This window comes from Cygnus atratus, chromosome 3 (genome assembly GCF_013377495.2).
Source record: "Cygnus atratus isolate AKBS03 ecotype Queensland, Australia chromosome 3, CAtr_DNAZoo_HiC_assembly, whole genome shotgun sequence".
In the NCBI taxonomy this organism is placed as follows: domain Eukaryota; kingdom Metazoa; phylum Chordata; class Aves; order Anseriformes; family Anatidae; genus Cygnus; species Cygnus atratus.
The window spans coordinates 107,790,235-107,802,762 of NC_066364.1; the positions used below are offsets into that span (position 1 = coordinate 107,790,235).

A 12,528-nucleotide genomic window follows, 5' to 3' on the forward strand; every position below is an offset into this window, starting at 1 on the left:
TATTTATTCCCTTGTTGCTAATTAGTGTCTGCAACTCAAATTTTGAGTTTTTCCCTGATCAATTCATTCACTCAGAGTTAAACTCCTCACGCACTCTTGATAAAGCTGTCATTCTTAGCAGGCAAGTGAGACATTTTAAAAAGCCAGTGAGTAGTGTTATGTCTACATTTTAATCTCCAATACTTTTGCCTTCAAAACCCAGGGCTATGCAAGGCACCAAACTTCCCAGACCAACCCAAAGCACAATTACTGAACTTCCGGCTGTTCTAGAGGAAGAATCTCAGCCCATAGGCTTTTATGGTGCTTGATTACTTCAATCAACAGACTTGTACATCATAAACAAGATTCACAGCTAGGTCAGTAGATATTCAGAATAATGACCAAAGTCAGCTGATTTTGGAAAGAACATTTGATAAACAAGAGGCATAGCTGACTAAGGCAATTTGAGGAAAAACAGGTGCTCAAGTTCTGATGAGAAGAGAATGTATTTTGTTTTCAAATACCAGGTTCTTGAAGGTTTAATATCTTAGCTAGAAAAGCTATAACCTAGAGAACCCAGGAATTTTTAACTCACAGCTGTTCTTCAATAGAAAACATAGCTGGGCAGCCTGTTAGAATGAATTCAACACTAGTGGGGAATGGAAAGAGATAAACAACAGACCAAAGAGAAGGCAGGCATTCAAACTGGGTAAGTACTCCAGAAGACAAACACTGAAAGTGAGTACATGCCCACAATCATCTCAAATTGTTGACAAAGGGGCCAGCTTACAGCTATCAGAAGTATGAAGGTGCTCACATTCCTTTCTCCTACGAAGAAAGACAAATTCCATCTACCACACCTTCCCGCAGACATAAACGTGATCAGAGGACAAACCAATACATAGGAAAACACATTAGGAAAAAAAAACAAACTACTTGCTTGCATGCAGCAGCCAAACATTGAGTTTTTGAGGAGGAAAAATGCCCAAATAGCTGTAGGACCCCCTGTTCTGCCTCTGTAGTTCCGCAAGCTTATGAACAAAGCCAGCTGAGGAGTTTGTTTCAGGAGCATAGTGAATACAAAACCTTATGCTAATATTAAAACAAGGCTCCAAACTTTAGTGAAGGTCCCATTCAAAAGGTCATACGCTCCCAAGCAAAGAGAAACTTTGCTGCCTTAGAGGACACATAGAGGGTACATGCACACAGCTAAACCCTCCAAATCCCACAGTTCACAAATCTAACAGCACTGGCTGTATTAAGCAACAGCAGCACCTTTCCCTTCACACCTGACACAGTGTCTAGGCTATTTTTTCAGGTGTTTGCTCCTCTTGTGTATGCATTCAAGCTGCGGGCACTTCTTGCGGTTCAAAGCCAGCAGGGACTTTCCTGCGGCTTTGAAACTCCTGGGTTTGAGACACAGTAGAAATTGGTCACGAGGAACAGATGCAGAAGCTGGTTTGAGCTGGCCTAATAATGTGGCAAGTGCTGAAAGCAGACCTTTTTCAAACAAAGAACCAGTCATTTGAGCCGGTCCCGGTTAACAAGGAGCTAAAATTAACTGTCCTTGCCTGGGACCAGAAAAATCTTCACGAGTAAAAGCGAGCACTGACACTGTCACTTGTTCTGCTAAGAGAGCAAACGGCGTGTTCCTTCCCCACCCACTCTCCAAACCTTACGTATGTTTTGTACACAGAATATTCTTCCTCCTACTCTGAACGCTTTGATCCTGTTTTCCCATCTTCCCCCACATTTACTTTGCAAAACAAACTATGAACGGCAGTCAAATAACAGAACTTCTAACTCCTCGGGTCTGGTCTGATGTGGAGGCATGACCTTTGCAGCAATGCAGAGCCTTTTTGATTCCAAATTATGAAATTTCTCTGAATGCAAAGGTTGTCCAATTTTGTTTCACGCATTATCGATCCGAGTTCAGCCAAGCTCCAGAGATCCGCATGCTTTTCAACACGAACTCAGCCACTTGGCAGAGAAAAAACGCAAGCATCCGCAAATCAGAGCGGGCAATGGCTGTCGCATGCACAGCAAAAATACTGGACACGCAATACTGAGAACAAAAGGGAAGACTAGGGATGTACAGCACACACTGCACACAGCAGGTGTCCTTACCAGACTCCAATAGTTACATCCTCCTCTGGCTGAAGGTAATAATTACAGGTGTGGTTTAAACCTTGATCTTGTGGTCTTTTCAAGTCAATGAAATATGGGACCCTCACTGAAATACAAAAAAGAAGAAAAAGAAGAATAATGAAACCTTTTAATTTTTACCTGTATTTTCTTACAAAACAGTGTTACCAAGGCACTGGAGAGTTGTACAAACCAGTCCACTGTGCTGAGAAGACCTTTTTCATTGTGTGAAAGGATGAAATCAACTACAGTTGTGACTAAAATATGAACAACAAAGACAGCAAGGTAAGATGCAAGCAACCACCGAAAAAAAAAAAAAGAAGCAGGCTAAAATAAAGAGGCAGGGGATCCAGACAAAGCTTCCTGTGACATGTACCAGAGATGCGAACCATCTCTGCTCAGTCTGCTTTAAAAATCTCCCAGGCACATGACAGCCACTCCTGCTGGATCAGGGCGGTGGGTGAGTTGATTTGGCCTTTTATTGCTTGTAGTAAGGACAGTTACTGATGGGACAAACTCACCTGGGACAAAGGGTGCATCCCAGAGTTAAGGTCTGATGTGTTTCAGGATGGCATGTGGTTTCAGCCTCTATGTTTAAGAAGTCTAAAGGAGATACTGTACCATAATAGCAGACACTCCATTGCTCTTCTCATGGAAGAAGAAGATAAACTGTGTCAAACTCTGGCCTTCTGAGCCTTTGAGGAGGATACGCAGTTTGGTAACCAATTCTCCAATGACTAGAAAATAATTGCTTTATCTCCCAGACACCTCAGCGTTTAGGAGACCACATTAGGCTGGAAACTTCATCTCTTCAGATGAGCATCTCTGAAGCCCCAGAAAACAAAACAGTTCCCCCTCAGTTCACTCCTCCAAATGCTTTACATTTCCCAGCCTATAGAACACAGTTGGCTTTGCTTGCTATGGTCAATGATTCAAACATGTGAACAACATCAGGAAAGTCAAACTTCCCCTCGTCAAACGTCCCCTCAGATTTTCAGGGCTTTTTGCCTATTGCACAGCGTCTATAAAACATTGCTTTTGAACCAAGCGATGCGCTAGGTGAGGTGACTGGGTTAGTCTAAACACTTGTTTTTCCATCACCAATGCCGTACGGCCTCTCTAGGCAGCCTCTGAAACACACACCACCAAGAGAGATGCGAGAGAGCTCTCCCAGCAGGACGGAGCAGTTTTTGAGGACTTTGTTCTCCCACTAACTAAGGCTTTTCCCACCTGAGCTCCACTCCGGCAGAAGCAGGAAGTCTGTCTCCTGGACATTCAGTGGCACAACAATTAACTCACCAAAGCTTTTGTTGTATCAACACACACACAAGCACCGCTATCGGTGACAGCCACATCTCACTTCGCTTACCCCAAACGCCATTCCCCAAGCGCACAAACCACAGCAGACAACGGCTGCGTTAACCTGACAATTCCGGAGCCTTAGACTGCAAACCCGTGCCTGAGCGTGTTTGCTCTTACGCAGAGGCATTTATTTTGTTTAAAAGGGTATCTGTAGGTCACCTGGACCCCTGCAAACACAAACGCGAGAGTCCAAAACCAAAGCACGCGTGCCACCACAGACCCGCTGGGTCACCGTGCTGTCACCACACAACTCGGGGGTGCTCCCACAGGGTGGCAGGTCCTCCACGAGGGGGAATTCTGTAGTTAAGGTCTGGACAGGAGCATGAGTCACTTCTACCAGTGTTCTGGGACAACTATTCAACTTCCCTCTGCCTTTACTTTCCCCATACGCAGTATCTGTTAATCTTTATTGCCAGAAAGTGCTTTCCTGAAGCTCTGTGCTCCTGTTTTAGATGCAGACCCCAAACTACACAAAAGGGGGAGCAAAAACATGGGGGAAGAGCACCGACTCGTGCTCAGGAGGTTAAAAAGCAACACGACCACTGCTCCGAAGGAGAAACGCCGCTCTCCAGTGGAGAACAATCACTCAGACTTCCCAGTGTGCTTCCAGTAAGGGTTCTTTCTACAGAACTACGAAGGCAAGTAGTTGTCGTGGAGTACTGTCACAAGTAAATAGGTGACTGCCATTATATTAAAGCAGTGGGAACAATACCGCAGAGATCTTAGCGCAAGGACTCCTGAGAGAGTGTTACAGGACAATTATTTTCATCACTTGGGAATAAAGAGAGGCAGGAATTTCACGGAGACCTAACAAAGCTCCGCAAGGGCAAATGAAAATCACCACGAATGAAAGCACGGTGATGAAAATGGAAGCAACCTGCGTTACTCACTGTTACCCAGCTGTCGGTTCTGACAATCACAGCACAAGAGCTGGCCCCGTTCAAGAAGTACACATGCACACTTCATAGCAACCACGAACCAAGGTGTTGGAGTACACAGAGAATGCAATCAAAATGACAAAAGTGATATAAAAGCAGCGCATATGCACTTGGTCCTCTTAGCCAGGGTTTCTACAATCAAAGGGAAAGATTTTAAGACTTCATTGGAAAGCCCAAGTAAGGTTTAAAAGACAAATTTAGATTGCAAAGAAGCATCCCTTCATAGTGATGCTCCGTCATTTTCTACCCTGTGGATACTCAGGCTTCCCTGGGAGCTAAGCCAGCCCGCCAGAGCCATCCCACAGCCAGTTTGACCAAGTGCAGAGGCCAAACAGACACAAAGAAAGCATTCAATGTGACTGCGTGAATAGGTCTCTTCTGTTCTGCCCCAACCAAAATACTCTGCTAAAGTGCTTTCAGGTGAAGAGTCATGGCCTGGAAAACAATGCGCTGGATTTAATTTCACTTGCTTGCTGCCTATTCATGCAGCTTTGTTAATCCCTTTGGAAAAATGTATTTGACGTATTGTACAGTTTTCCTGAAGGAAACCATCTGGGCTGGAAGCTGGCTCCAGTTTGGTCACTGTATTTATACTGCAACACACTACAGAGACCACCAGGGCCGCAGCCAACGCTCTCCAACACACAGCTTGGAGAACTTACAGCCTGTGAAAGTTCACATCCTTCACAAGCCGTAAACACACGGGCGGGGGGGGGTGAGTTACAGCAGGCAAATGAAATACAAAGACATTCCTCCCCTTCACCCTTCACCCACCCCAACAGAGCGGGTCACTTACCAAAGTTTAGGAAGACCAGCTTCGCCTGAATAGCAGGGCAAAGTTTGACTAGAAATGGAATGGCTATGTACACTCCCAGCAACCAGATTATTAGCCTCCGCAACCGGAACCATAATCCGTATCGCCTGTGTAAAGAAGGAAAAAAAAAAAATAAAGAAAGGCCTGAATACAGCAGGAATTTTATGAACCAGTTGTCACAACGATCTGTGTGCTTGGTGCATTGGAAAACGACTTCATTTATTCTTCAAACAAAACTAACTTGGAGCCGTTGACGCAGCCTCAGCTGTTTGAGAGAAGCAGAAGCCAAGCAAGCTGTCAGCTGATGATACACGCCTTCGAGAAAGGGAAGAGAAACTCCCCTCTGATCACATTCTAAACCACTCTGTAACAGCTTTTTTTTTTTTTTCCTGATGATTTTACAGATTTCAAAATCTCTGGAGAAACATATGACACATTTGTCTCCAAAGAGAAGCACTTACCATTTTAAGCAGTATCAGCAAGATTTTTTTTTCCAGTTACATTTTCGTATACTTTAAGGAACTGTGTGTAATGAAACAGCCTGATCTCAGACCGATAAAATTACACGTGATCGCTCGTACAGACTGGAGCAGAGGTTCTGCCTTGTCCAGCTAAAAGGGGTCATACCTTCCAACGACCTGGAAAGGAAATCTTTCTAAGTTATAAAACATGATGAGATTTCCTACTGTGGCACCAATTCTCTGCGAGTCCAAACCTGAGATCCCCCAAGACTTTATCTCTACTTTCCCATAAGTACTCTGATTGGGAAGAGTAAGCTCCTTTAGAAAAAATATTTCAAGAAAATCAAAGTAGCACACAGCAGAAGTCAAGCAAGTTCTCTCAAAATATGCTTTACTGTCTCAGAATAATTACATACATACGAGTGTGCGCATACACAATGTTGTACTTCTCATGATTTACTTGCCTGACACGCTATGGACAGCATCACTGAGTGCCACTGCAGTCAGGAACTAAAATGCACACAAACCCTTCAGGCACCAGCACTTCTCTGCTCTCCAGCCAACAGCCCTGAGCAGGAACCATGTCGCAGGCCAGCAAACAACCGTTTTTCACTATCGGCAGTTCCTGCCAGCAGCTGAAGGCTGAGATCAACTTTTCCAAGAGCCCTGAAGTTAGTACTCTCTCGTTTGGCGGTTCTAGGAGGTGACACGCTGAACTTGCTCCATAGCAGTGCTAAAAGGGCTTGAACGCTGTCAGCTACTTGAAACAATCAAACAGAGGACCTCTTTTTTTTAAGTATTTCTCCAGGAGATGAGTGTACAGCTAAAACCAGTATTGAAATAATCTAATCACAGACCAAAGCCCTCTGGACCCCAATAGGTTTTGCAACCCTAGGCTAAAATCGAGGGTCTCAACAACAGTCGTTCTACCCAGCGTAGAAGAAATCCTCCCCACAACTCTGCCTTTAGGCTTTTGGCACGATTGCTCGTGTGTTTGCCTGGAATGGGCTATCCTCCTACATAGCCCACACCCACCACACTACTGCCTCCCCACAGGTACCTGTCCGTCTCCTCATGTCCTGGGTTACATGCACATCTGCCCTCCAAATCGCTGCCCTTTTCTTAACGACCTGAACTGCCGTTTTCCAAAAGGGGAGGAAAAACATTATTAAAACATCAACAACCAAGCCTGGCTGCAGCAAGGGCATGCTGAAAGGCTCAAAATATTATCATCCTTCCCATGGAAAACCTGACAGTGGGGACTTGAGGAAAGCCAGCAAGGCTTCCAGCGACATTTCCATACCTCGAGCCCACTTTCTCAAGGCATTAGGGAAAACAGATGCAGCAAAGGACTGGCAGAGGAACAGGCTCAGCATCAGAACAGCGTTGGTGGTACCGGAGCCTCAGTGACCCATCTCCACCCCAGGGAGAGCAGCAACTGGAGGAGGAGGGCACAGAGGTGCTGAGGGCACAGGCACAGGACACAAAGCCTGCCCACAGCCATGAGCCTTCCGAGCAGCCCAGCTGGCATCCTCCAGAGCCAGCGCCTGCAGAGCAAAGAGCTGAGAAATGCCATGAGGTGAGCTGAGCACACAAGGAAACCCCCTGCAACTTTGGCAAAAGCCGCCCAGTATTTCTCTTGGGCAAATGGCAACCGCAGCGCTCTCTGCTCTCAAGCTAAAGCTTTCTTTCCACAACCACCCCCACATGAGCACACAGCACCCTTTTTTTTTTTTGTCACTCAGCAAGGTTCGTGGGAGAGAGATCACCGAGGTTCAGTTGCTCAGCCTTCATCGTATATTGCTTCTCTTCAAGGAGAAGAGCATCTCCCTGCTAAACCTTTGGGGTTTGGCTCTGAAGCCCTCCAGGCATAAGGAGAAGACATCAAACCACAGGTTCTCCAAACATCCCCCCTGCGGAAACGCTGAACGCGACCCAGGCACGAGCTGGAATCGGGAAGAGAAATTGCCGAAGACTACACTGAGAAATGCCATCAGAGCAAAGGAATGGTTTTAGCTTCCACTTTTTCTCTTTAGGAGACCGAACAGAAACATCTTTTCCTTGTCTCCGGTACCCCATGCCAAACGCTACGAGGGAGTGTGACATCTACACCTCATCACCAGGGAGATGGCTACTTGAAATGCAACCAGGGCAAAGCCTCTGCCCATCAACAAGCGGCTTCCCCTCTGCTGATAAATCCAAGACAAGGTGCTGAAGCGTGCCCGCTTTAAGTTATCTATTAAGTCCTTAGCAAGCAATTTCACCCGATTAAACGGCTCTCGCTCTGCAGAAAAGCTATCAGGAGAAATAAATGCCCTGCACGGGGAGCTTTGGGCGTGCTCAGGCAAAAGCAGCAGCAACACACTTTTCATCCCCAGAAAACTCAACTGCTCTTAGGGTCTTAGTGAGAAAATACAAGTGAGTTAGAAAATAAGCAGCTGCAAACTGAAGGCATTGAAGAATATCATGAACAGATTTCCAGGAACAACGGAGGTAACGTCTTAAACAAAATAAAACAGGAAAAAAAAATTGATTTGCTGAAGGCCTCTGCCCAAAACACAGGCAAAATCTGAAGCAGTTCTGGCTTCACGTGGGTTTCTGAAGTGGGCACGAAAAACACACTCCCTCTCCAGACATACTTAAACCAAAGAAAAAAAGGTCTTTCCTCTGTGCGACACCAGAAATTGAAACATTTCCTGGGATTTCATACGGGGACAAAGGTCCTATATTTACTCAGTGCGATCACGGTCTGCACTTGGGCAGACAACAGAAGTACCTGACCAGAGAGGAGGACCTGGGGGTCCTCTAAGGAGAGTTTCCCTTGCCGGTGTTGTCCTTCATCTACCAGCGCCAGTGGAACTTCAGGCCCTAACATCCTTTGAGAAACTCCCCTCCAAGAACTCCTGGGTCTGGTGAGCAGCAAGTGCCCGATAACCTCACTTCTGAGGCATGCTCTGCATCCAGATCCAGATTAAAATCACCTCCCCTGGAGAGCACCTGAATCACTTCTGTCAGAAGAGCGCGAGATGAGTTTCCATCAGGATCTCCTTATCAGCTGCACGACCATGGTGAAAGGACAGCCCTAGGGTGAAATGGGACACTGACACCGTGAGAGCTTCACTCTAGCAAGAACGGGACAACATTTATCAGAAATACACGTGCACTGGGCTTGCAGTCCCAGAAGGACATATGGACAAGTATACACATAGCCTACGTGCCCTTTGTCATCTAGGGGAGACAACGGTAAAACAAAGCGCTCGTAGACATTGAGGACATCCATCTGCATTTGTTCCAGTGAATGCTGTTTCGCTGGTGTCCCTCAAACCATCGGCTGTTCAAACTGCAAACCAGCAGTCCTGTCCCAGCAGGAACTCAGAGCGTGGCACACGGACAGCCAAGACCATTTTCATTTTTGGTCGAAGTACCTCCTGATTACCAGGTGGCAAAAGTGACTTTAAAAGAGGAAAGAATAAACAACATGAATATTGGCATAAAAAGTACATGTTCCCCCACTTCTCTAACAGAAAATATTCAGTAAAAATAAAAACCAGTACATTCCTCCCCAGAGAGGAGGATCAAGAGCACTGGCAAGCCTTCCTTGCTGGTCTTGTTTTAAACAAGAAGTGGTTTCAAGCCCAGGTAAGATCTTCAGGAGCATCCATCTTCTCCCTACAGCCGTCTGGGTGGGTGGTATTGCACAGGGCTCCTCCTTCTTGCAGGGCCTGGAGGAGGAAAGGAGCACCAGGTCATTCTTCTCCCTCCACGCAGGCCATCCGATCCGCCCAAGCTGATTAGCCTTTTGTTGTATTTCACTTGTTCCCTGCCGATGAAAAGAAAAGCGAGCCTACCAGCCTTCCGACTGCGTGAAAGCACATCCAGAGGGAGCCTCCCAGCTCCTGATCGCGAGCTCACAGCCAGGCTGGGGGCTCATCTCCACTCCAAAACACTACAGCAGCTTCTGGCCAGCTGGTGCAGCGACGTGCAACAGAGCAGTTTTGCACCGCAAGAATAATTTGGGTCTTTTTCTCCCCTGGTTTGCTGCAAAACCCGCTTTATGTGCGGGCAAATGCAAACTGAGGAGATGCTAACGTCAAAGGGTTTGTCCCCTCCTGGCTTCTGCGTGCTAGAACGAAGTCGCATAGGCAAACGGGCCCTCACGTGACTCTTTTATTTCAGGCCCGGCTATACAAAAATTCTCCTTAATGAAGTCTTCGGCCAAGCCTTAGTTCTGCTTCACTGGAGGCACTGTATCAAGAGCAGGAGGCTGAATTATAGAAAATCCACCCAGTCCTGACAATTGATCTTCCCTTGAATTCATGAAAGCCAGTGGGAACACAAAAGTCTCAGATGTTACGAATCGCAGCAACCTCCCCGCTTGGCATTAGGGTCCTTTTTAAACAGCATCAGTGCCCTGCAAAACATCTCAAAAATAAAAGTCAAAGGCCCCCAAACTCATCTTGCTATACCAGAGATGAAGCATTCATCTAAATAAAATAATAATAAAAAAAACTATAAACAAAACCATAATCCTGGAAACAAGACGAATTTAAAATAGTATTCATGTTTTTTCCAAGTGTGTTCCATAAAATAAAGCAATAAAAAAAAAAATCAGACAAACTGTCCTGGTATGTGCAGCTTCAACCAATTCCTAAAAATCTTTGCTCAAGGTGTGGAAAACAAAAAAGAAAATTGAATCTACCAGATGCCTTTGCCCCTTCTTAACAAAAGAAAAACAAACCACCTTCTTAATAATCTTGCACTTTGTCTCTCTCTGAAGAAACACTCGAACCTCTCTCAGACACAAGCCTGCCGGACGGTATCACCACTTCAGCGCACCTCTCTACGGACACAAGGAGTCTGGAAGACCGCAAGCTCCTGAAAACAGACCGAAGGCACTACATTGCAAAGAGCTGTGCCGAGCACATTTTTACAAGGGTAAAGCACTCGAGGATTTGTCAAGCACTCGAACACCACTCCACTCCCATTCATTGTTTAACCGTAGGCTCCCTTCCAGAGCAAGGCTACTGAAACACAGCAAAAAAAAAAATTTTTTTTTATTTTATTTATTTATTTATTTATTTTACAATCCACTGGCTAACATTGTGGTGTTTTCAACCAGAGAATAAATTGTTACTGACACATGCCATGCCTGCCAAGGGCAGGACGGGATTTACTGACTGTTACCAACGTCGCAAAAGGCAACTTGAGATTTCAGCTATTAAAATGAGCTAGGGAAGCTGGGTACCTATTTGTTCTCTGACAGCCTCCATAATTCAGGTATGAAACCGTCTGTAAATAAAACCAATAAAGCCTCTCACCCAACAGCGAGCCTTCCTAGGAAAAGCTGAGCGTGCCTGGGTGCTTTAAAAGCTGAATAAAGCTTTACCTGGTAGGCAGAGATAGCAAAAACTGAACCTCTGAATCTGGCTGAGCTGCTTCTATTTGCACCTATGAGAAAGTGTAAGACAGTGGCAAACAAAACGCTTTCTAAATATCGACCTTAGAAAGCTAGGATGGAACAAGGCATCTGAGCCTCTGCCCGCCAAGGCTCAGCCCAGGACCAGCCACCTGCACGGGGCATGGTGAACTCTGCCCTGCTGTTCCTCTTTTAATTAGACACAGAGCAAGGGGAGTAATGGGAGTAATAAGGCAGTGGAAAGCCAACTCACTTAAACCCTAAAGGTTTTCATTAAAAGACAGAAGAGAAAGGCAAGCCATGCTTTCCGAGAACGGTTTCAAATATGCAAGCTCCACCTCTAGCGCCTCGGAATACGCGGCAGGGATTTGTTGAACACCCATCACCAGCAGCGATGGAAGGCGAAGGCGTCCTGGCAGAGGGAAAAGCTTGTCAGACCTGCATCGCCCAGGAGCTGGAAGCACACCCACAAAACTTTTTATAGTAGCAGGAAATTCGAGGGGTTCCAAGCAGAGAAAAATACTGCCAGCCATTGAAGTTTATTCTTTTCTTTGTTGATATTATAGCAAAAAAACAAAAAAAGCTTTCTTCTCCCCACCCCCTTTTTTTATTTTTTGCTATTTCTGTAGGGCAGCAAACAGCTGCCGTAAGCAGCAGCTTATTTCTCTGTTCGTGGCAGCATCACAGAGTGAAAGCTGCACGCACAGCTCCAGAGAAATTGTGGTCGTGTTTGCTGACAAGCAGCATATTTTGGCTAGATGCTCACGAGCACTTCCAGCATCCCACCCCTTGTTTTACATTAACGACAGCAATCAAATGCCTAGTGACTTTGCGTTACCTTACTGAATTTCTACCATATTTTTAATAACAACAAAACCACAACACAATTAAAGCAGATAAGTCCATTTGACAGGCTCTGTGCTGTTTTTTTCCCCACTTCCCACAGCAAACTGTCTGCTCCCAAGCTCTTCCTTGAGGCTTTCCTACCCACTTTAGCCCCAAAGCAAGCTGTTGCACGCAGGACGTCTCCTTTGGGCTGGGGTAAGGGCTTCAGGCAGCGTTGCTCCAACTATCTGAGCACAGATGAGGTTTGAAACTTGAAGCTCACAAATTCCTCCAGCCCACCGCCTCATTGCCTAGCTCCCCTCTCACAGCACAGGCTCTCAGACTGCTTCTGCACCTCCTTCTGACCACGAGCAAGTGAGAAGGCACTAACTTAAGGCAACCATCCCCAAGAAGGACATCATCTTGCCAGTCAACATCTGGCTCTCTAAATAAAGGAGAGCACCTCAATGAATGGGGTTTTTATTTGGAAGGGGCAAGCTCCCGATATCAAGACCTCAAAAACCAGCTTCAACTTTCAGAACAGGGAATGACCTCGGGGAGGAACTGCAGGAATCAAGACCGTGCTGC

General features: G+C 45.9%; 1 protein-coding gene across 1 annotated transcript in view; it reads right to left on the reverse strand.

Annotated features, from left to right (window-relative positions):
- Positions 1–12,528, reverse strand: part of ABHD12 (abhydrolase domain containing 12, lysophospholipase) — a 42,681-nt gene that overhangs the window by 18,703 nt on the left and 11,450 nt on the right. Inside the window, exons 2-3 of the mRNA XM_035557593.2 lie at positions 5,221–5,345; positions 2,107–2,212 (exon numbers count right to left, since the gene is read on the reverse strand). Of these exons, the coding sequence (XP_035413486.1) occupies positions 2,107–2,212; positions 5,221–5,345 (231 nt within the window). The remainder of the gene's footprint in view (positions 1–2,106; positions 2,213–5,220; positions 5,346–12,528) is intronic.